The sequence below is a fragment of the Quercus robur genome, chromosome 5, assembly GCF_932294415.1.
Source record: "Quercus robur chromosome 5, dhQueRobu3.1, whole genome shotgun sequence".
Lineage (NCBI taxonomy): Eukaryota > Viridiplantae > Streptophyta > Magnoliopsida > Fagales > Fagaceae > Quercus > Quercus robur.
Genome location: NC_065538.1, coordinates 22,701,568 through 22,724,171, shown reverse-complemented (window position 1 = coordinate 22,724,171; position 22,604 = coordinate 22,701,568). Strand labels below are relative to the sequence as shown.

Genomic DNA, 22,604 nt, shown 5'->3' with positions numbered 1-22,604 from the left:
CTCTTTAATGTGTTTGATGAATTATATATTATATTATTAAAATAAAAATATTTAACTAACATTAGATGGAAACCTCATTGTAATAAGCGGCATAACAGTGCCAAATCAACTTCTATTATGTTGGCATTTCTCTCTTTCTTTCTTTTTTTTCTTTTCTTTTCCTCTAATAATTTTTTTTCTTTTTGGTATTTCTCTTATTCATTGATCTTTCTTTTTTATGCACATAACCAATTTACTATAATTTGTTAATTAAAAAAGAATGACCAGTTAAAAAAGCAAGATCACATGGTGTGCACATGACCAATTTAATATAACTTTTTTTTTTTTTATTTACTTTTCTATAATCCAAATGAGTTTTCCAAATCATAAAAAGAACCCAATTAAAATTTTAGATTCTAATTAGAGCGGTAAAGTGAACCAAGTTATTTATAAACAACTTTGACTTGACTCAAGAAAAAATTATTTATATTCATTTATTTTGCAAATAAGTTGGACTCAAACCTTACTTCAGGAAAAACAACTTGTTTATATTCATTTATTTAACAAATAAGTTATATTCAAACTTAACTTTAGGTTCAACAATTAAACAAAAGAAGCTAGAATATGACAACGTATTTGTAAACAAGCTCATGAAATTAACTTTTAAATTTGAGGCATTTCATTTATTTTGGAACAGTAAAAAAATAAATTATTTCAGTTATCTGAAAGAGTTTATTTTATTAGTTTATACTTTATTAAAATAAAATAAACTGAAAATAAAAAATTATTGAAAAAAAGAGAAAGAGAAGAGAAGTATATATAAATAGTAAATTCTAATATTCTATGTATAATTTTTTTTTTTTTTTAAGTGGGGCCAAGAAATTAGAGTTAACGGCGTGAGATAACCATAAACTCCATGATTTGGTGGGTCCCACACTATATATTTACAAGCTCGCGTAATGATTCCTCAAACCCCTCCAGTAGTTAATTTTCTTGTTTTTTTTAAGTAACACTTTATTTATAATTAATTAATCAATTAATTATTATTTTATTTTAATAATTATTTTTTGTCACAGACTCACAGTTCTGTTTTGTCGTTTAGCTTGAGTCAGCTTTTTTCAGAATTTTTTTATTTTTAGTTACTGCAGAAAATGACCCACACGTGTTTGTTAGCGTGGTGCAATCTCGTGCAATCCGACGGTCACGATACGAAGATTCCCTGACACTTGTCAGCCGATCCAACGGCTATTAATGGAGTTCATGATGCTTTCACACGAGGGACCCTCGGCACGTGTCGGAAACGTGCCGGAGTGTCCGAGTGGGAGAATGTGAGGGATTGGGTGAGAGTAGAGTTAATTAAGTTGATAATGAGGCTAGTTGTAGCTCGACACGTGTCATGAATTTAATGACCCAAAAATAAATCAAAGGAAAAAAAAAACCTTTATTTTTATTTTTTATTTTCTTCTTCTTCCAAAGTACTGCATCATTTATTTTTTGGACTCGACAGGACTGAATCATTGGTGATTGGTTAGGATTCATTGAATACTTGCTTGTATAATAGACCTTTTCTTTTTCATTTATCTTGGAATATTTTATTCACCAAAAAAAAAAAAATCTTGGAATATTTTTTCTTTTTCTTTTTCAATTATTGCACACCTTTACATTTTTTATATTCTAAATATGTATTCTTATGATAATAATTATATTCACATTTCTAACCAATTGAACATAATACATGTGACATGTCTAAGTTTTTATAAATGAAATCCTATCATTTATGACAAATTGACAATAAACATATCTAGTGGCACTTCCATTCTTATCACAAAAAGTAGTATCTTATATGAGTTCTAGTTAGTTCAACTAGTGACATTTCTGCTTCTCAAAAAAAAAAAAAAAAAACTAGTGACATTTCTAAGTTTTTATGATATTAATTAAATTCACATTTCTAACCAATTGAACATCATACATGTGACATGTCTAAGTTTTTATAAATGAAATCCTATCATTTATGACAAATTGACAATGAACATATCTAGTGGCACTTCCATTTTTATCACCAAGAGTAGTATTTTCTGTGAGTTTTAGTTAGTTCAATTAGTAAAGTTTTTTATGATTAAATAAAAGATTTAGTGTTCAATCACTGCTTACACCAAAAAACGGTTGGTGTTTTGGTTTGATAATAAGGAGCTATCATCACGAGCGAACGTCATAGGTTGAAACTCTCTAAAAAAAAAAAAAAAAAATAGTTCTTTCTCATCTTTTACTTTAACCCAAAAAAAAAAAAAAGATTCCTATAATTTATATTAATTCCTTAATTAAGCCCGTGTATGTGCTTTGTTTATTTTAAATAAAAAGAAAATATGATATAGATTTTAGATTCAAGTTATATCATTCCTCTTTTCTAATTATAATTTTAAGATCAACCTACATTGATGGTTCTTAACTTAGGCATATAAGCGATTTTAATTAGTGAAATTTGTAGTGATTGCTTTTAATTCTTAAAAGACTTAAAGTATTTGATTTAATTTTTTTTTTTTTTTGGGGGAGAGAAGTGATTGCTTTTAGTCACCGTGGAGTGTCAACGAGTTTGCTTATTTTTAGTTTGATCATATAATATAATTAAGGGACTAAAAGTGATTACTTCAAATTTCAAAGATTAAAATGGGTTCAAATTCAGAGAATAACAACATATGTAATCAATTTTTTGACTTCAGTCTTTAAAAGAAAAGAAAAAAAAGAAACTCATATTATTACCAAATTATGCATTGATAATATCTAGTGAATTGTCACCAACTCAGAAACAAATCATGAAAGATGAAATTTGAGCAGCATCCTGCCCCCCTCTCTCAAGTCTAAGCCCACCCCACCACCCGAAGAAAAGAAAAGAAAAGATAAGGACAATCAACAGCCCATCGTACACAAATTTGAATGGTTTGCACTTTTTATTAATTACTGATGTCTGCATTTTTGGTGCTGCAGGACAAAAATGTTGGAGCATTACAATGCATGCCTCTACTAATATGAGTTGAAAAAGTTTCCCATATCATAACCCCACTTATATATAGTAATCCTTGCATTAACTTAACCCATAAGTCATAAAGAGCCGAAGCTGTAAACAGAGAAGAAGAGTTGTTTGCCCTTATTAGTATGGCATGGTTAGCTTTCACATTATCTGTATATTGCTATCATATTGCTATTTCCTTTTGTTTCTTTTCATCAAGATCACTGATTGTGCATAACATGGGGGTCCACTTTCAATGCATGATAATACAGGTGCTGATATATAGAGGAGCAAGAAAGCAAAAAAGCAATGGTTGAGAAGAGCTAAACCTATATTTGTACGGTTAACCAAATGCTCACGTTTTGCGCACTTAAGGAATGCATTGATGGTGCATTGGTCAGAGCCCATCAAGCCCCTCAATCCAAGTATAACAAAGTAATGTTTGTTGTTAACTCTCTGATATTGTCAAAATATTTTACTATGTAAACATATTGGTAACCAATAATCTTGTAGCTGTTTCTCAAAAAATAAAAAATAAAAAATAAAAAATCTTGTAGCTTATTGTACTTTAAAAAAAAAAAAAAAAAATTCTAGAAGGAGATCTAGAATTCGACCGAAGACGTTTAGACTTTGGATTGAATTTGATTTGCTAATTATTCCAAGTTTAAAAGCTTGTGCTTTACTTGCTTGAGATCTAGTTGTATTTGTCAAGAGTCTTATACTTTAATTAACACATTTTGGTGTTTATAACGGAGATGTCTAAAGTTTAAATCGCTCGCCCCAACTATTGAGTCGAATAATAAAAAATAAAAATCTAGTTGTATTTACTTTTGGTTCATGAGTTTCATGTATTTGTCGAGGAGCGTTTTTGCGACAAGGGTCAAAAAAGCAAGATTAGCCTAAATCTCCCCTTGAGTTCTTTAGAAATGTTTATTTGTGGATAATCAAGCCCAAAATTTCATATGTATAATGAACAAAAGGTTAATGGTGCTTTAACAAGAGAGAAATGAAAATGCCCTAACTAAGATATAAGAAAATGTAGAAAAAGTACACAAGTCCAAAACTTTGACCAACAGTCAGCGAGAAAAGGAAATTGAGAGAGGTTGTGAGAAAGAGATGGAAGGTTCCCCTATACCCATATTTCCATTTTTAAACTTTAGAATTATGAGAATGTCTCTTGGCTGAGTGAGCTTTTGCTCTCAAGTTTCAACTCTATGGGGAAAATGTAGTTGGTTGATTTTTGAGTTGAAGAGAGAGTTTTATATAGAATTTATATAGAGTTCGGGGTGTTGCTAATGACTGGTTTTTGAGTATTGGAAGAGGCTTTTATCCCCCACAATACTAATTTGGTGTTTTGGCTTGAATTGCTTTTGTTTAGGAAAGATTTTGGCATGCTTTTAGCATGATTTTGGAAATAAAGTAGTTGACTCCATTAGCTATTGTTTCCTTGTTATTTTAGGCTTTTGACAGCTGCATTTGGTGGCTTCAATAGGCTAACTAATTAGTTTAGGGCCAGCTTTGTTTTTTGGGTGGAAAAGAAAATATGATAGCAAAATTAGGTTAGGGCAGAAACTTTGGACCACAGTCAGTCAGAGCATAAAAGCTCTTTTGGGATGGAAATTTTGGGTACAAGACCTCTTTCATGAGCCTGAGGTGCTATCGATATCCCTTGCCTACTAGGTAACACACATGGGCTCATGCAAAAGGTCCAAAAGAAACCGACCCATACCCTCCAAATCATATTTCTTCAATTTCCCCCAGTATGTTGCATGGACTTGGGCCATGCTTAAAAGGATAAAACATAATACAATAAATAAATTGAGCCCACAAGGAAGTTGGCCTTGGTTGAATCAGTCTTGTAAAATGTGTCGCGAAAATAGGTATCAACAGTATTCAAACTGTTAGGAAATTTTTATTAAAGCTGTTAAATAAACTAAGCTGCTCGCAAGCATTTCAAATTCAACTCGTTGGAAGATACTTGCCTCAACTCATTTATTAAACCAATCAAATTTGAGCTCCAATTCGAAGCTCTATTACTAAACAAATGTAGTAATATGCATTAAGTAAAGATTATAAAAAGTTAATTTAATTAACGACCTAAATAAAACTTGTTATCTCGAGTTTTTTTTTTTACTTGGTAAAAGCAGGGGATAGAACCCCCGAGCAACAGGTTACAAAGGAACCCGGGTGCCACTTGGCTACGAGGCCATTGGCTATCTCGAGCTTGATAACAAAGTAAATAAGCCAAATTAGAGCACTTTAGTGCTCGATAGCCTTGATTAGACTACTCATTTAACAAAGTAAATGAGCTAAACCCAGATTAATTTGTATAGTTAACCAAATGTTCACTTTTTGCTCACTAAGAAATGCATAAAGGTGCAATGGTCATTAGAGCACTTTAGTGCTCGATAGCCTCGATTAGACTACTCATTTAACAAAGTAAATGAGCTAAACCCAGATTAATTTGTATGGTTAACCAAATGTTCACTTTTTGCTCACTAAGAAATGCATAAAGGTGCAATGGTCAGAGCCCATCAAACCCCTGGACCTCGATCCTAGAATTGTACATATATTCCTCTATTTGATATTTCTGTTACATGGGGCCAGAGAACTTAAATCAATTTCAAGAAACAGTAAATAAGTAAATATTTTCTCAATGATAAGTTTTTTATTTTTAATTATTTTTTTATTTTTATTTTTATAAATGTAATCAAAGAACAAATATTTCTATTTCGGCCATTGCCATGTAACTGAAAACCACTTTCTAAAAACTGTAAATAAGTGAATGTTTTTCTTTATAATATGAGTATTTTATGTAATCAAAGAAGAATTCTTTCTATATCGGATATTGCCATATTATTTTATGACCAATTGAAAAATACAATTATGAACTGCAATTCTTTCTATTGTGTTGTTGCTTGTTGGTAGAATATAAGTAGCTAATGAAAGCTAGCTTCCATTGGTTCAATTTTTAAAATTTGAAGTTCTCATGTCTTTAGGCACTGACTTATAATTTAAAACATTTCAGTTTTCATTACAGAATCACACAACCTTCTCTTTGTCACTTCACTACAACAAAAAAGGTTTATTGCAACAAAAAAAAATTGTTGCAATAACATCGAAGTTATTGCAATAGTTTATGCGAAGTGTTGTAATAAAATTTGAGGTAATAAGTTTGTGCTACAAAACAATTTTGTTGCAATAAATCTTAAATATTTTAATGAAAATTTTGATGTAATAATATATTTGCTATTGCAATAAACGATTTATTACTTCGAATATCTTGTAGCAATAGGCTATTATTTCATAAATTTTATTACAATAGATTGTAAAGAATTGACAAAAATATTTTGGGTTCAAATTATTGCAATGGTATATTTATTGTAATAGTTAAATTTTTCATATTTTTTTCTTACAATAGATTGTAAAATAATTGGAATTAGATCATTGTAATAATATATTCATCGCAGCTTCATCTTTGTCATTGCAATAGATTGTAAAATAATTATTATTTTAGTTATTGCAATGTTAAATTTGTTGCAATAAGTCATCTCTTTGAAATTTCGATCTATTATAATATATCGCAAAATATATAATTTGTATCAAGTTATTACAATGGTTTCTTCAATTTAAGTTATTAAAAAAAATTGATTTCTTCAATTTAATTTATTAAAAAAATTGATTTCTTCAATTTAAGCTATAGCAAAAAATTTTCTAAATTCAATTTAGTATTAAAATCTCTATTGCAACTGAAAATTATAAATTATTACAACTAATTATTATTAATGTAATAATTTACTATTTTTAAGTTACTATTGCAACAACTTTTAATTTTTAGATGTGATATTATGTCTAATACCACTATACTAATTTTGTTGCATTAACACTTGATGTAATAGACTTATTTTGGTGTAGTGCTTGTCACTCCAATTTCAACTATCAGCATTTGAATAATCTTTGGAAACAAATTTTCATTTCTGAAGATTGGGTTCTTTGTTAGTTAACAATGGATAATCATTCACCTTTTTTTTCTTTTTGTAGGTGTCTTTCAAACTTGACATCTTCATATTTATGAAATTGTTCCTTTTTATTTTATGCATGGCTCTCCTATTGGTTATTACAATTCGATCCTTCTAATTATGAAGAAAGAAACAAAGACTTTTATTTTTAAAATAGGATAGAAACAAGTTTTTGTAAGAATTATATGAAGGATTAAACTGATTTACATGTGAATATTATTGACATGTCCTGTCCTGTTGCTCAACTCTTCCATTTTTAGTAGGTTTACCTTTTACATGTAAGAAAAATGTACAATTTTTTCACTGCCCCAAAAAAATAGTGTACCATAAGATAGCTTTACTTGGTATATCCTTTAAATAGCTTGAGAAAATTGGAGCACACCCTTGTGCATTGTGATGAATTTTATATATATGTTGGATGGGACAGAGAGAGTGGGGAGTGTGGAAGCACATAAAATAAATGTGCTTTTTTATTGCAGTACTATGATAAGACTCAATTATAGCACTAATTAGTGGCAGAAACCTCAACTATATGAACTTTATTTCTCTCGTTGATGGAGCTGCTATGTTAAGTAGTAGATTTAACATATCACCTCATCCAATCCTTTTTTAAAATGGGGGCCCACTTACAATGCATGATAATATAGGCGCTGATATATTATAGATAGAGGAGCAAGAGGGCAAAAAAGCAACGGTTGAGAGGAGCTAAACCCAAATTTGTAAGGTTAACCAAATGCTCGCTTTTTGCTCACTTAAGGAATGCATTGATGGCCAAAGGCCTTGTAACCGAATTGGCACCTCCTCATGCACAAAGTGTTTGAGGATCTAGGGGGAAAGGGTTCGAGTTGCGAAGTTAGCAGTATGTTGTAATTATTTCTCAAAAAAAAAAAAAAAGGAATGCATTGATAGTGCATTGGTCAGAGCCCATCAAAACCCTCAATCCAAGTATAAAGTAATGTTTGTTATTAACTCTCTGATATTGTCAAAATATTTTACTAAATAAACAAATTGGTAACCACTAATCTTTTAACTTATCAAGATATAGTTGTATTTGTCAAGTGTCTTATAATGTTTCTAACGAAGAATTTTAGGATTTAATCTCTCACCCCAATTATCGAGACAAATTATATACATAAAATCTAGTTAGTATTTACTTTTGGTTCACGAGTCTCAAGTATTCAAATTATTAGGAAATTTTTTATTAAAGTTGTTAAATAAACTACTGCTCGCAAGCATTTCAAATTCACTCATTATAAGATACTTTTCTGAACTCATTCATAAACAAACCAAATCTGAGCTCCAATTTGAAGTGCTATTACTAAACAAATGTAGTAATATGCATTAAGTAAAGATTATATTAAGTTAATTAATAAATTAAAGAAAACTTGTGATCTTGTGCTTTATAACAGAGTAAATGAGCCAAATTAGAACACTTTGGTGCTCGATTAACAAAGTAAATGAGCTAAACCCAGATATGCGGTTAACCAAAAATGAGTTTGGAGAGAGAGAGAGAGAGAGAGAGAGAGAGAGAGAGAGAGAGAGAGAGAGAGAGAAACTGAGAAACAGTCACAGATAAATATCTACTGCCGGAACCTGGTGGAGGTGTATAATTATGTGGTTTTTTTAAGGATAAAAAGAAGAGTTACATTGCTAAGAAGATTACTGCTTATAGCTTCCTTCCAATGCTTCGTCCAAAGTAAGCCCTAGAAGTGTTTTTCTAAGGATGAAGGAGGATTTTTTTTTTTTTTTTTTTCATTTTCCTTTTTTTGGGACAAATTATCTCTTAGGATCATTACAATATGGTGTGTTGCCTGTGGGCATTTTGTTTTACTTGTCTTTTTGGGTAGCGACCTTCTATCTATATGAACATCCATTTATAGCATTTGAGCTCAAAGATTAAGAAGTTGATAAGAATATTAAAATTAATATCAGTTCCTGTGTCCCTAGGTGCACGATAAGTTATCTGTTGCCTTTTTTATGTTATCTGTCTTTTGATCTTTTCCACTCCAGTAAAACCCTTTTTAAATTTTTTTTTTTTTTTTTTTCAAGAAATGAAGCGATATCTGATACACTGGGAATTAAAGTTAACCATAGATCAAAGTTAGGTTTGTGTCTTGCTCTTAAAGCTCAATCATCTTTCATTTCATGCCATCTATGTCCACTCTTTTTCCTATTTTTGTTTTGCTAGGCAATGGTGTTATTTTGGACGTATTTGATATCGAATTATTTACACAATAAAAGAGTGAAAACCAATACCCAAATAATCATAGGGTGAATCCAAACGTCAAAAGTACGTCGTTTTGAATAAAGTGATTTTTTTTTTTTTTTTTTTTTTTTTTTTGTGAGGGGGGAATAAAGTGAAAGTTAAATGAGGCAAGAAAGGTTTTTTTTTTTTTTTTAAACATTATTTGTCTATTAACTCAAGGATGAGGACCCATTTATAATTTAAAAAAAAAAAAAAAAAAAAAACCCTCAAGGATGAGGAGGCATGCTAATTGCTAAGGTTGACGCCAGACCAGTAGGCTTATTTGGTACAGAAGCATTTCCCCTGGCCATGGAGAAGTAGGTGTCGAAAGTAATTTACACTCTTTAATAACACATGACAAAGGACATGCCAAATGGTGGACTCTTAACTTGAACTTCCGTAAACAGTAATAATATGTTATATTATATTAGATATATTAGAATTAGATTAGATGTTTTCAGTCAAAAAAAAAAAAAAAAAAAAAAAAAAGAATTAGATTAGATGTAGTAATATGCATTTAGTAAATATTAGAGCATTCACATTGAGCAAAGTATATGGTATATGATGAGAAATTTTAGCATCAAAGCAAAAAAACAAACCAACATCCGGTTTTGTATCTGTCTTGTATCTTAAAAAAATTTAGAATTGTGCTACTGTACCATCACAAATTTGTGATGGTACTGTAGCACTATTGTAAAAGGAAATAATATATTTTTATTCATTCCTCTCTCCTCCCATTCTTTGTCTCACGTCTCAATCTCTGTCTCTCTCTCCGTGTCTCATTTCTGGCTTTTATTTATGTTTTTAAATATATTATTTTATTGTGTAGATATATTATTTTAATGTGTTGTATAGTAAAATAAAAATTGGGATGTTGGGTGTATAGTAGAATGGTATGGTATAATTGATAAAGTAGCTTTTTAAGATAGTAAAATAAAATAGGATAGAATTTCCGGATGAGAATGCTTAGAGCGTTCTCATCAGGTGTGCCAAATGCTAAATATTTGGCATTTGGCATACCAAACACCAAAAACAACCCCTCATGAGGTGTGCTAAATGTCTCAAAATTATGAGACATGCTACAGTATGCTCTCAAATATGAGAGCGTACAGACAAAAATGCTATAATTCTTTTGATTATTTTATTTACTTTTCTCTCTCCTCCATCTCTCCGTTGCTCCCTATTTCTTTCTCACTTTTATTTTTTTTTTATCTCTCACTCTCTTCCTCTCTCTCTCCTCTCTGGTCTCCATCTCTCCGTTGCTCCCTATTTCTTTCTCACTTTCATTTTTTTTTATCTCTCACTCTCTTCCTCTCTCTCTCTCTCTGCATTTCGGTATTATCGTCACAAATCCGACCCATCTCTACTCCTTCTTTTTTTTTTTTTTTTTTCTTCTCCTGTCACTATCTCTCTCTTTTTCTTTTCCTGTCATGAAGAAGAAGGCGATTCCGATTTGAAGCAAAGCTCGCTGATTGAAGCTCGCCAATTTGAACCTCTGCTCACCGATCTGAAGCTCTGCTCACCCAGGGGTAGTCGCCAATCTTTGCTCGTCATCCTCCATAGCTCTCGCCATCGATGGTTGGTTGAGTTTGGTCATTGATTGATCTGTTGGGTTGGGGTTTTGTTGAAGATTTTGAGTTTTTTTTTTTTTTAAATAATTTTGTTGAGGTTTTTGGATTTGGAATTTGTTGGAGGATCCGGTGATTGTGGTTGTAGTTTGTGGTGGTGGTTGTAGCTGTGGCTGTTGGTTCTTAGGTGGTGGCGACTGCCACTGGCTGTGCATTTGTATATTTGCTGGGTTTTTGATAAATATATTATTTTAATGTGTAGTAAATATTATTTTAATATATAGAATTGAAGAATAAAATATCTGATAAATGGGATATTGTAAAATGATGTGCTAAAATGATAAAGTAGGTTTTTGGTGTGTCAAAATGGCATTTTTTATGAGGATGCTCTTATAATAAGTCATTGTAAAAAGAATATTTTAATAAGTTAATTTAATTAAAAAACTAAAGAGTTTTTCTCAAAAAAAAAAAAAAAAACTAAAGAATAAAGAAAACTTGTGATATAGAGCTAGATAACAAAATAAATGAGCCAAATTAGAACACTTTAGTTTTTGATTAGACTGGACTCGTCTAACAATTTGGGACTAAAAGAAATATTAAAGGAAATGGTGCTAAGACTCAAGAGTCTTTTGTTGCTCAATTGATATCTTCTCGTGTTTCTAAGAAAAATGTCAAGGTTTTAAATTTCTCTTCTCCCAATTATCAAATTATTAAAAAAAAAAATCATTTATTTTATTTTTTGATTAAAAAAAATCATGTATATTTTCTCAAAAATCAAATTTAAGACATTAAAGTAGCCCTTGCATATTTCCTATAAAAAAAATGTAGTTATTGCATAGATCAAACCCAACATCAAATTGAACAAGTTCAAACTAATCTGGACCCCAAGTCTAGGACTGGATCAACCAGCCCAAACCCACATAACAAACCTCAAACTCTAATCATCCTCAAAATTCCTTATGGCCTCAAAGCCCATACTACAAACAACACCTTAGCAGGCACACCAGGCGTACATTAGCAGCAGCCCTCTTTTATCCCCAAAATGCTATTGTTTACTCTCTCTCCACTTTCTTATCTATGACTATGATCTATCCTATTTTTATCTTTCATTCTTTCCCATTCCCATTTTCTTTGAATTGCTTTCGAATTCTCACAAATTTTTGATGTTTGGGTTTTAACCCAAAAAAGAAAAAAAAAGAAGTTAGTGTCTGATTTTGAAGAAAGTTTGGGACTTTGTGAGTTGTGTGTAGTCTGGGAAAGCTTGTTCTTTGAGGTAAGAATCATGGGTTTTAATTAAATCTTCTTAAGGAAGCTTGCTTTGGGCTTAAAAATTAGGCCTTTTTATTGTTTATTTATCTTTTGAGATAAATTTATCATGGATTGTCATTTTCAGTTGTTGAAATTTGAATGTATGGAACAGGTTGAGTTGGTAGTTGGAACTGGAAAAAGATTGGATTTTTATTGCGATTGATTTTTTTATTTTTGAGTTTTGATGTTCTAAAATGTAACATGGGTTTTTGCTTCTTCTAGAAGTTGATTCAAAGACTGAGGTTCAGTTTCTATTTTTGTGTTGTAGACAGTCAAAGATACTGGGGTTTTGTCTATTTGGGAATCTAACTCTAGGAAAGGCAAATTAGTGACTGGAATTAGAAAATAGGGTGTTAGTGGGAACAACAAAATTATGGGAATTTTTTTGTTTTTTGGTGTTTGATCATGTAAATAAGTAAGACCCAGGAAAAAAAAAAAAAAAGGAGGAATCAGTGGATTGGAGCTAGAAACTGAGATTTGTTAGTGTTGTTTTTCTGGGTATTGTTTGTGGTTGATCTATAATTGTTGCTAAAATGGATGACACTGAGGATGATGCAAGGTATCCTCCAAACCCCTATGCTGTGAATTACCAGCAGGGTTATGGTTCCTCGAGTCGACAGAAACTTTCTGTTCGGAATGCTCCATATTCTCGGCCAGTTGGTAGTCAATATGTTGATGAGGAGGATGATATGGATGAAGATGACGAAGAAGAATTGGGAGAGGAGGAAGAGACTGATGATCTGAATAATGGTTTTCGAAATGTGCACAAAGATTTGATGGATGATGATGAGGACGAAGAGGAGGAGGAGGAGGAGGAGGACGACGACGAAGATGATGATAAGCAGAAAAGTTTTAGTCAAAGGATTGAAGATGTTGATTTGGAAAGGCACCCAAAAAAGCGGAAGTTGAAGAGTTTGGTTTCTAGTTACGAATTTGCTCCTCGTGTACCCCCACCATCAGCTGCAGCCCCACCTCCCGCAGCTCCAAAACCATCATTTGGTGGCCGTAATTCACTAACTGATTGGACTGAGCGTGAGACGTTTGTTTTACTAGATGCTTGGGGTGACCGGTTTCTTCATCGTGGGAGGAAGAGTCTTCGGTCTGAGGAGTGGCAAGAAGTTGCAGAGAAGGTATCAGAAATTTCAAAAATTGAGAGGACAGATACTCAGTGTAGGAATCGGTTGGATACATTGAAGAAGAAGTACAAAAAAGAGAAGATGAGGATGGCTGAGACGGGTGATGCCATGAGCAAATGGGTTTATTTTAAGAAGATGGATGTGTTGCTGTCATCACCCCCACAGCAAGCAGGCCTCTCCTGTGGTATGGATTCGGGGGAGTATGTATTTATGAATCCTAAAGTTTATTTGAATCGTGCAAATGGGTTGGATGAGATGAGAGATAGTCCTGGGAATTCAGAACCTACTGATCGTGAGGAGGATGATTCAGATGGACTTCCACCCAAGAAAAGGAAGTTTGGAAGGGTCAATGATGAGGGGTCTTCCTTTAGATTGCTTGCTGATTCTATTCACAAGTTCAGTGAGATATATGAGAAGATTGAGACTAACAAAAGGCAGCAGATGGTGGAGCTAGAGAAGATGCGAATGGATTTCCATAGGGAATTGGAGATGCAGAAGAGGCAGATCCTGGAGAGAGCACAGACTGAAATAGCGAAAATTAGGCAAGTCGATGATGAGGAGAATGATATCTCTGCTGAAAATGCCAGTGGTTGATGTTTTGAGACCTAATTAGCATTCTGTGATGTTAATTAGCATGTCAACCACTACTTGTTGTATAGTCATTGAGGGCCTTTTTGCCCCTTTTAATATTTATCAATATTGCCGGATATGTTGTATTAGAAGAAATAACAAAAAATTAAGTGGATCACTGCAATTTGGTGTGTTGCTTGTGGAATTTTGTTTTACTTGTCTTTTTGGGTATTAACCTTCTATCTATATAAATATCCATTTATAGCATTTGAGCTCATAATTAAGAAGTTGATAGGAATATTAATATTAATATCAGTTCCTGTGTTGGGTAATGCCTCTAGGTGCATGATAAGTAATCTGCTTGCTTTTTGATGTTTTCCTTCACAAGTTCCATGATGTATATTAAAACTTGTTTGTTCTTTCCTTGTAATCTTTTGATCTTTTCCACTCCAGTAAAATCCTCTTCTATAGCTTTTTTTCTTTTCATGAAGTGAAGCAATATCTGATACACTTGGGAGTTGAAGTTAACCTTAGATCAAAGTTAGGTGCGTGTCTTGCTCTTAAGAGGCAAAAGACAAGGTCATGTCTTGCTCTTTACCATTCAAAGGTATCAACTACTTACAAAGCGCAATCATCTTTCATTTCATGCAATCTATTTCCACTTTTTTCTCCTATTCTAGTTATGCCAGACAATAGTGTTAATTTTGGACGTATTTGATATGGAATTATTCACACAATAAAAGTGAAGATCAATGCCCAAAGAAAGTCCCACAAGAGATGCCGTAATAATAGTATGGTTGTAATAGTGAGCATGCATTTGGAACCAAGCGTGTGAATGATCTCTAAGTTTATTCCAAGAGCTAACTTATACAACAAATCGTGCACAACGTCTTCAAAGCACATACTTATTGCTTAAAACACATTACTCGAGTTTTTCTTATAAAGGAAGTACCAAAGTGCATTTTGATAAGTTTTAATTGACTCATGCGGTGTTTCTTATATATATTCTTTAATACTGGTGTAATCTAGACCTCCATCATATTGATCATCTAGAATGATTAATTCCTAATAGAATAGAAGGTGTACATTCGGTTCAACGTAATAATAAGAGAAAAATAAAATACTAGGAACTTCAGCAGGCAATGTAACACTAGCCACATTATTAAAACATTAAAATGATGAGCCTGGTCATGGTCAAATGGAAAAAAATTGCGTAAATGAATAATGGAAGCGACTTTTTATGCACTTTAAGGTCCTGTTTTGAAAATTTTAAGAAAACCTTCAAAATGGGAAAAAAAGAAAAAGTTATATGATTGAATTTTTTATTATGATCAATTCAGTTTTCGTTTTTTTTTGTTCCACCACCCCTCTTTAGGTGTTAGATTTTCATTGTTCGAAAGAATATAAAAGGCTGCATAAAGATAAATTTTAGTGGCCATTTGCATCCCTTTTAATAATGCACTCAAGCAGATTCAAATCAAAATCTTCAGTTGTGTTATGTTCATGCTAGAGTTATAAAGCTCAACTTAGGTGAAACATTGTATAAATCTCTTTGTTGCATTACTGACTCCTCAGATTTTCGCTTCATAACAATAAGAAGTCTGATGACCCATAAGCTGAACAAAAATTTAAGCTTCCATTTGGCTGGACTGACAATAATCTTAGGAGAACAGATGTGCAAGCTGCTTGTATTCACTTTAAAAGCTCTATAAACATTTTCTTTTACATCAAATTTAGACAACAAGTTGTCAGGAGTTGCATATAACAAAATTCCAAACTGAGCCTTTACCTAACTATTTCATTTGTATTCACCCCTATGGTTTCTTCATAAGAACTACGAAGTGAATCAACATGGATTGGAAAACATCTTGCAACTTCTTATATGCAAACTTTTAACTGTTCCGTTTCTGGGAAACAGCATGGCCATGAATTTTCTCTCCAGAGGAAATGATGACCGAGCAGCAAGAATCTAGACTAATTTATAAGATCTTCTAATACTATTAGATTCCCAGGCATTCAATCTCCCAATTTGTCTCTTAAATCATCTGACAAGGTAATGCGAGGTGTTGGAGCACAGAGCAATTTTCATTTGGGATATTACACAGACAGAACCACTTATGAATAGGATCTTCCGCAATTTGTTTGTGTAGAAACAATCTTCTCCAATTCAACCAATATTTCTCAGTTCGATATTAAATTGCCACACCAGGTCTCCTGTGGGTTTCAATCACCCAATCTGATCAAACCACAACCACTATCCGTAGCTCGACATTTGTGGCTCTCTTGCACACATTCTGAGTTGATATAAGCAAGGAGAGATGACCTTGCTTCCACTACCTAAGAGTGATAGTCTGACCTGCAGACAATTTGCTATTTTCATGAGAGAGGTCAGCAAAATCAATTAAGACTATTTAGGGGAAAAAAGGTCTAAATAAAGAAAAATGCATAGCTATAGAGAAAAAAAAAAAAAAAAAATCCACAGGCATGCAAACTTAATACTAGTGCCTACTTAAGTGCGAAAAAATGTAAACAACAAAATCACTCATGTTGCTATAAAGAAAAAACAAGTTACACAGGCATGCAAACTTATTACTAGTTCCTTAGAATAACACCATTCTCCTCACAGCAAAATTGTATCAGAAGGCCACACATATAATCTGATCAAAAGAGCTTTAAGAATACCTCATTTATACTTCCCCTTTTCCCCTATCAAGGGTATTAGACTAATAGCACCTATGGCTTCATTTAAAATGCTTTAAGGTCACCAGATTTTAGGATCATCAAAATGTGAATCTCCAGGTGAAATCCACTTAGAGCAATAATGTCACATGCCCCCAAGGAGTGTTTATCAACATCTCAGATTTACTTTATAAAGAGACAACGTATGGCTACAACAAGCGTAACTATTAATTCGATCACACAGTTCAGTACTTCAGCACAAAGTTTTTCTGTAGGAAGAGGCACTAACAGCATGCTAAAATAACAACGACAAAGACTAACTCCCAACAGCATACTAAAAGGCAATAAAGAAACTAGATGACAGGTTTTTTTATGAGTATTTGCAACAAAGATATCAGACAAGAAACTAGAAGATAATGAAGGATTGAATCACTGCTCGCAATATAAACAGATACAGCATGCTCAGTGCTCACACTTAAGCACGTTCAATGATTTAAATACAAAATATGCACAAATGATGCATACCATTTGTGCAGAAAAACCTTTTCCTTTTCATATTAACAATTGTGAAACTAAAGAAAATGAAAAAGGAAGATGTATGGCATACCTAGCTTTTTCACGAAGTGATGGGATCACAAACATCATTCACCTTACCAATCGCCTCAAGTATTGATGAGTAAGTGATGAGATCATATTTAAAACCTTTTGAATTCATTTCTTTCATCAGCTTAGCAGCTTCCTCAAACATACCAGATCGGCTAAGACAGCCAAGAAGAGTGTTATAAGAAACTGCATCTGGCTTATTCTTTGAATGCATCATCTTTGTAAACATCTCCATAGCCCGCTTTGGGCCACCAGTTCTAGACAAACCATTTAGAATGATATTATGTGAGTTTAAGTCTGGATTGCAACCATTTTCTTCCATGGTTCTAAGCAAGGAATGAGCTTCATCTATCATGCCAGCCCTTACCATCCCTGACATGAGTGCATTATAAGCATAAACATCAGGAATGCATCCAAGTATCTTCATCTCATTAAAAAGATCTACAGCTTCACTTAGACGCCCGCATTTTCCAAAGTGCTTGATCATTACAGCATACACCCGAGCACTTGAACGCCCACAGTTCTCTTTCAATTCTTGAAATAACTCATTTGCAGCTTCATACCGTCTTGCTTTTCCAAGACTATCTATCAGGCTGCAATAGGCAGCTGGACTAGGAGGAAAACCCTTTTCATCCATCTCTTCAAGAAGCAATAAAGCTTTCTCAACTCTATTAGTTTTGCAAAAACCATCAATAAGAATTGAATATGTAAACGAGCTGGGAGCAATGCCATTTGCCTTCATTTTCTCAAACCATAAAGAAGCCTCAGAAGCTGGAGCTTTGGATTCAAATAAAGCTTTTATTACAGTGTTATATGTCACAACATTTGGTTTGCACTGAAAAGACTCCATTTCATCAAAAATCTTAAGAGCATCTTGCAAATGACCTGCTCTTCCCAAAATGTTTATCATATTGTTTATGAGCACAACATCTGGCTTACAACCGTCTTTGAGCATATTCAAATATATACTGTAAGCCTCTTCAATCCTCCGAGCTTTCCCAAGCCCCTTTATCAATTCTGTGTAAGTGAACACAGTTAGAGCACACCCTTTTTCTTTCATCTCCTGGACTAGACCCAAAGCTTTCTCTATGCTACCTAGCTTGAAATAAATTCCCAACAATGTTGTATAAATCTTTGCAGTGGGCTGTAGGCCATTCTCCTTCATCTCATCAAACAACCTAATGGCAGAATCCGCACGACCTAGTTTCCCAAATGTTGATATAAGTGCACTATACGTCACTGTATCTGGGAAACAGTTTCCCTCATTGCACATCTCATTGTAGAGCTCATGGACCTTTTCATGATGACCTTCTTGCATCAGCATCAAGATCATGGTATTGTAAGTGTTTGCCGTGGGTTTGCACTTGCGACCTTTTATCTGGTAGAAGACAGAAAGCGCCTTGTTAACCATCTTAGCCTTACCCAAGACTTTCACAATCTCAGATAATTCAGCTGGACCAAGAATACATGTACTCCTAACCATCTCCTGAACTGTCTTCCACATTTCACCAATTATCCCAGCTTCGTCCAAGCAATGGATTAAAGCCATATATGTGGTCGAGTCATGTTCAAAGTTCCTCCTCTTCCCAGCCCACTTGAAAAACTGAATCTTAACATTGACCTCAACATCTATCTTTAGAACCTCACGTACCAAGCGATGATCCACTCTCAACTTTAGTACTTCCAATGCCTTTTCTGCATCAGGTCCCCACTTGAATATTTTCAAAATCCTTATAAATCTCTCATCCAATGTCCGAACTGCGGGGTCCTTCCTTGGTAGCTTTCCCCTCATGGGCAAGTTGTGCATTTCATCTTTCGGAGTAGATAATTGAAACATTTGAACAATCTCATTCTCTGCTAGCTCAAACCAAAAGAACACAATCAAAACAAAAATTTCAGCACACTCAAAAGTCAAAAGTCAGTAACATCCATTTCTTTCTTTCCATGCTTTGCTTAGCATCAATGCATTAAGATAATAAACCCCTTACCCGTTTGTTTAATTCTTTCACAGAGATGAGACAAAGTAGATATTGATCGCTTTGAAGCAATTGATCCAACAATCATCCTTGCCATTTGCCAAAGAGTTTAGAAATTCACAATACACTCCACACAGTAAAAAAGCTACTTCTAGTGCTCATCCTATTGAATGGAGAATTGGGTTTGCTTCATAGTAACCATTCTGATACACAAAAAGTAAAAAAATAAAATATATCATTTCAATATCTAACAACAATATATACTAACATATATCCAAGTTGATTTTCTTTTCCCACCAAATACTACAACAACTACGAAATAAAACCCGAACACCACAGTGTTTCGCTGCGGATAGGAAATGAATTTGAAATTCAGACTCTTAAAGAGTAGGAATGATTCAAAGTTACATGTCTTCAGTTTGGAATGAACTTGAAATTCCAAACTTGGATGCACAATAACTAAAAATTTAAAAAAAAAAAAAAAAAAAACAGAGAGAAAAATAGAGCTTTATAAATACTTCATGAATGGATATAGTTTCGAACAACCTTAAAAAGAACCAAAAAAATCATCAAATACTTCACTTAGGCATTTCCACAAACAGTTGGTAGACGCTATAAGAAAGCAATTTCACTCAACGCTAATGTATGTGTTCGTTTGTACACACACACGCACATATAGAGAGAGAGAGAGAGAGAGAGACCTGATTTTTGAGGAATACTATAACTATTACTAACTGAGAAGAAGTGTTAAACTTACAGGCTAGTTTCTCACAAAATCTCAGACGCAAGAGGTAGAGGAAAAGGGGTTTTGTAACTTGGGCTGGGTTGGTCACGTTCTGGACTTCAAAGTGACTCAGCCCGTATATCCATTTCAAGGCCCACCAAGAATCGCTGCTCTGTGTGTGTGTACTGTATACACTTGGTGAATGTATTTTCAATGTTGTCCTCTTGGTTTTTATTAGCATATCATTTAGTGTGCATTTGGATCCAGCTTAAAAAATCAATTTTTTTTACTATTTAACTTATTTTTGTTACTATTTATGGGTTTCACTGCACTTTTTGGTAATATTTATAAATCTCACCTACTATTTCAGTTAACTTTTACTTTTATCTACAGTATTTTCAGCAAAAAAAATTTAGTTTCAGCAAAATAAGTAAATCCCAAATAGACCCTTAGTGGGAAAATGATAAATCAACACACTATTTTTTATTTACAAATTTCTGATGCAGTGAATGTTTATTGTAAGGAAAAAAGTGATTTGTAAAAATGTTTGTGAAAATTGTTTGCTAATTCAACGAGTTGTGAAAAATGTTCCATAAATTATTGTGCATAGAACGTTGTTGCAGTGATAATAGTGTGCTTATGACTTTCTGGACCTTTTTATTCATCTTCTCTTTTTATCTTTCACAGAAACGCTGGTGATCAGAGTTTCAAAGAAAACCAAAATTATGATATAGCATAGGCTATATCAAAGTCCTCTATATATAGCTCCAACCATGTTAGGTTGATGAATTAGGGTAAGGGTTGGGTCCAATGCACAATTGCATCTATGTATTGGACTCGTTGAGATGTAAACATGCGGGTATTATTTGACACGTGTCCAAATTCTAACAGATATAGTGTACAAGAGCATTGGACCCAAGTTGGTTCCATTTATATATATAAATGGTTTTGACAATTTTAATCAAGTCAATGAAAACACACACCATGCCTCATAACAAACCAATATGCATCACAAAATTATAGGCCTAACATGAGACCTCCAAAACTTCTTTAGAAAATAAAATGAAGGATTCTAAGATAGAATAAAATAAAATGCTCAGTAACTTTTATCACACAACTTTATTTAAACAAATTAAATTAGCTTCAAGGTCTATTTGGAACGGAGGGAGATGAAGAAAAAGGCGAGGGAACTAAACTCGTTTAGGAATAAATTTGATTTAAACAAATCAAATTAGCTAAGTGCACAACATTTAGGACATAATATAAGTATATTACAAGCATAATGATATATGCATGCCTATTTATGGTAATTGATGAGGATGGCCGTGAGGCGGGTCATCCACCGCCACCCTTCCCCCAGTTCGATGGAGGCTTTTCCCCGGCCCTCGACTCACCTCAAATATGTATTTTCCCCTCCCCAACTAAAAAACTAGTAACATTTTTTTTAACTTCTTCAAGAACCCCAATTTTCTTTTAAATAATTACCCATAATTAAACAGAGGTAGCAATAGCATAATCCCAAATGTAAAAAGAAAAAAAAAATTATAGATCATCTGGAGAAATTTATGATAAAGAAAAATGAGGTTAAATAGAAAAAAGAAAGCAGTAAACCATTTTGTTGATAAAAAGTTTCAAAGATTAGGCACAACTAACAAAATTCAAAACAAAGGAAAACAAAGAAATTCAGATCAAGTAAAGCTCACCCTTAACGATAAAAAAGAAAAATGAAAGTTAAAGGAAAAGTTTCTTTCTTTATTTCGAAAAAGAAAAAAAAAAAATCTTAAATAATGAGTAAGGTTTTTGCTAATTCTCAACCCTTACTGTGCAGTGAACTAAAATTCTAGGGTTTTCTAATATATAAACCTTATGTTAAGCTTATTGTAAACATAAGTTCAATAGTAAAATATAGTAGTCAAGAGTTTTTCGTTGTGGATGTAAGTCGTGAGGTTGAATCCAGGGCCAGAGCTATAGCAAGGCTTGGGAGGGCCATGGCCCCCCAAAATTTTAAAAAAATTATTTTATATTATGTATAAGTATTAAAAACTTTAAATATTTAGCTACAAAATAGAAGTTGGCTCCCCCAAATGTTTGAGTTTGTCAAATGATGCTCTTAAAAACCAATAGAATTTGTCAATTGGTCTGGTAATATAGAGACAAGATAGTTTTTATTTTCTCTAATTCGTTTTTTGTACATGTTTAATATAAAACTAGACTGCTTTTGTATAGTACTGGAGTTTAAAAGATGATAATTTTTCCTAAAAAATTATCTTGCAAATATACATATGTGAAAGTTGTTAATTTTATATACAATATATTTATGAATTATGACCTACTCAAGTATCAAAATATTAATATTTATATTTGTATATATGTGTTTATGTATATGTGTGATGGTTTATCTTGACTTGAGACTAATATATTAATATCAAAATTTAGCCCCCCAAACAAAAAATCATAGCTCCGCCCCTGGTTGAATCAAAGTTAACTTTCTTGTTTCCGCTTCTTATTTTCTCTCTTTTAATCCCTCAATCACTCAACAACTTTAACAATATATATATATATATATATATATTACACCACTGTAATTAAATTTATTCGAAAAAAAATTTGGTACCTATGGATTAAGAAAACTACGTATATCTAAGAATTAGTCAAATATTCAAAGTTTAAACATTTCCCTCAAGACATAAATCTAAAAGAACTTGAAAGACAACGTACAATATAACAAGCTCAAAGTTACATAATTATTTTAAAGACCGTTCAATCTATCTTCCAACCAAAAGAAAGAAGATT

General features: G+C 32.8%; 2 protein-coding genes across 5 annotated transcripts; one reads left to right on the top strand and one right to left on the bottom strand.

The window, feature by feature from the left end:
• Positions 1 to 11,850: 11,850 nt before the first annotated feature.
• On the top strand, positions 11,851 to 14,034 carry LOC126725528 (trihelix transcription factor ENAP1-like). The gene has a single exon (XM_050430298.1). The coding sequence runs from the start codon at positions 12,657 to 12,659 to the stop codon at positions 13,851 to 13,853; it is 1,197 nt and encodes a 398-aa protein (XP_050286255.1). The 5' UTR covers positions 11,851 to 12,656; the 3' UTR covers positions 13,854 to 14,034.
• Positions 14,035 to 15,490: 1,456 nt separating this feature from the next.
• LOC126725527 (pentatricopeptide repeat-containing protein At3g16010) lies at positions 15,491 to 20,001 on the bottom strand. 4 transcript variants are annotated; one of them, XM_050430297.1, is made up of 4 exons: positions 19,845 to 20,001; positions 19,100 to 19,290; positions 17,116 to 18,965; positions 15,491 to 16,185 (listed from the first exon to the last, which is right to left on the bottom strand). In XM_050430297.1, the coding sequence occupies exons 2-3, from the start codon at positions 19,182 to 19,184 to the stop codon at positions 17,125 to 17,127; spliced, it is 1,926 nt and encodes a 641-aa protein (XP_050286254.1). In that variant the 5' UTR covers positions 19,185 to 19,290; positions 19,845 to 20,001; the 3' UTR covers positions 15,491 to 16,185; positions 17,116 to 17,124. The 4 variants fall into 4 exon arrangements, with proteins under 4 accessions (XP_050286254.1, XP_050286252.1, XP_050286251.1 ...); XM_050430295.1 differs by having other exon boundaries at positions 19,789 to 19,851; XM_050430294.1 differs by lacking the exon at positions 19,845 to 20,001 and adding an exon at positions 19,634 to 19,838.
• Positions 20,002 to 22,604: the final 2,603 nt, after the last annotated feature.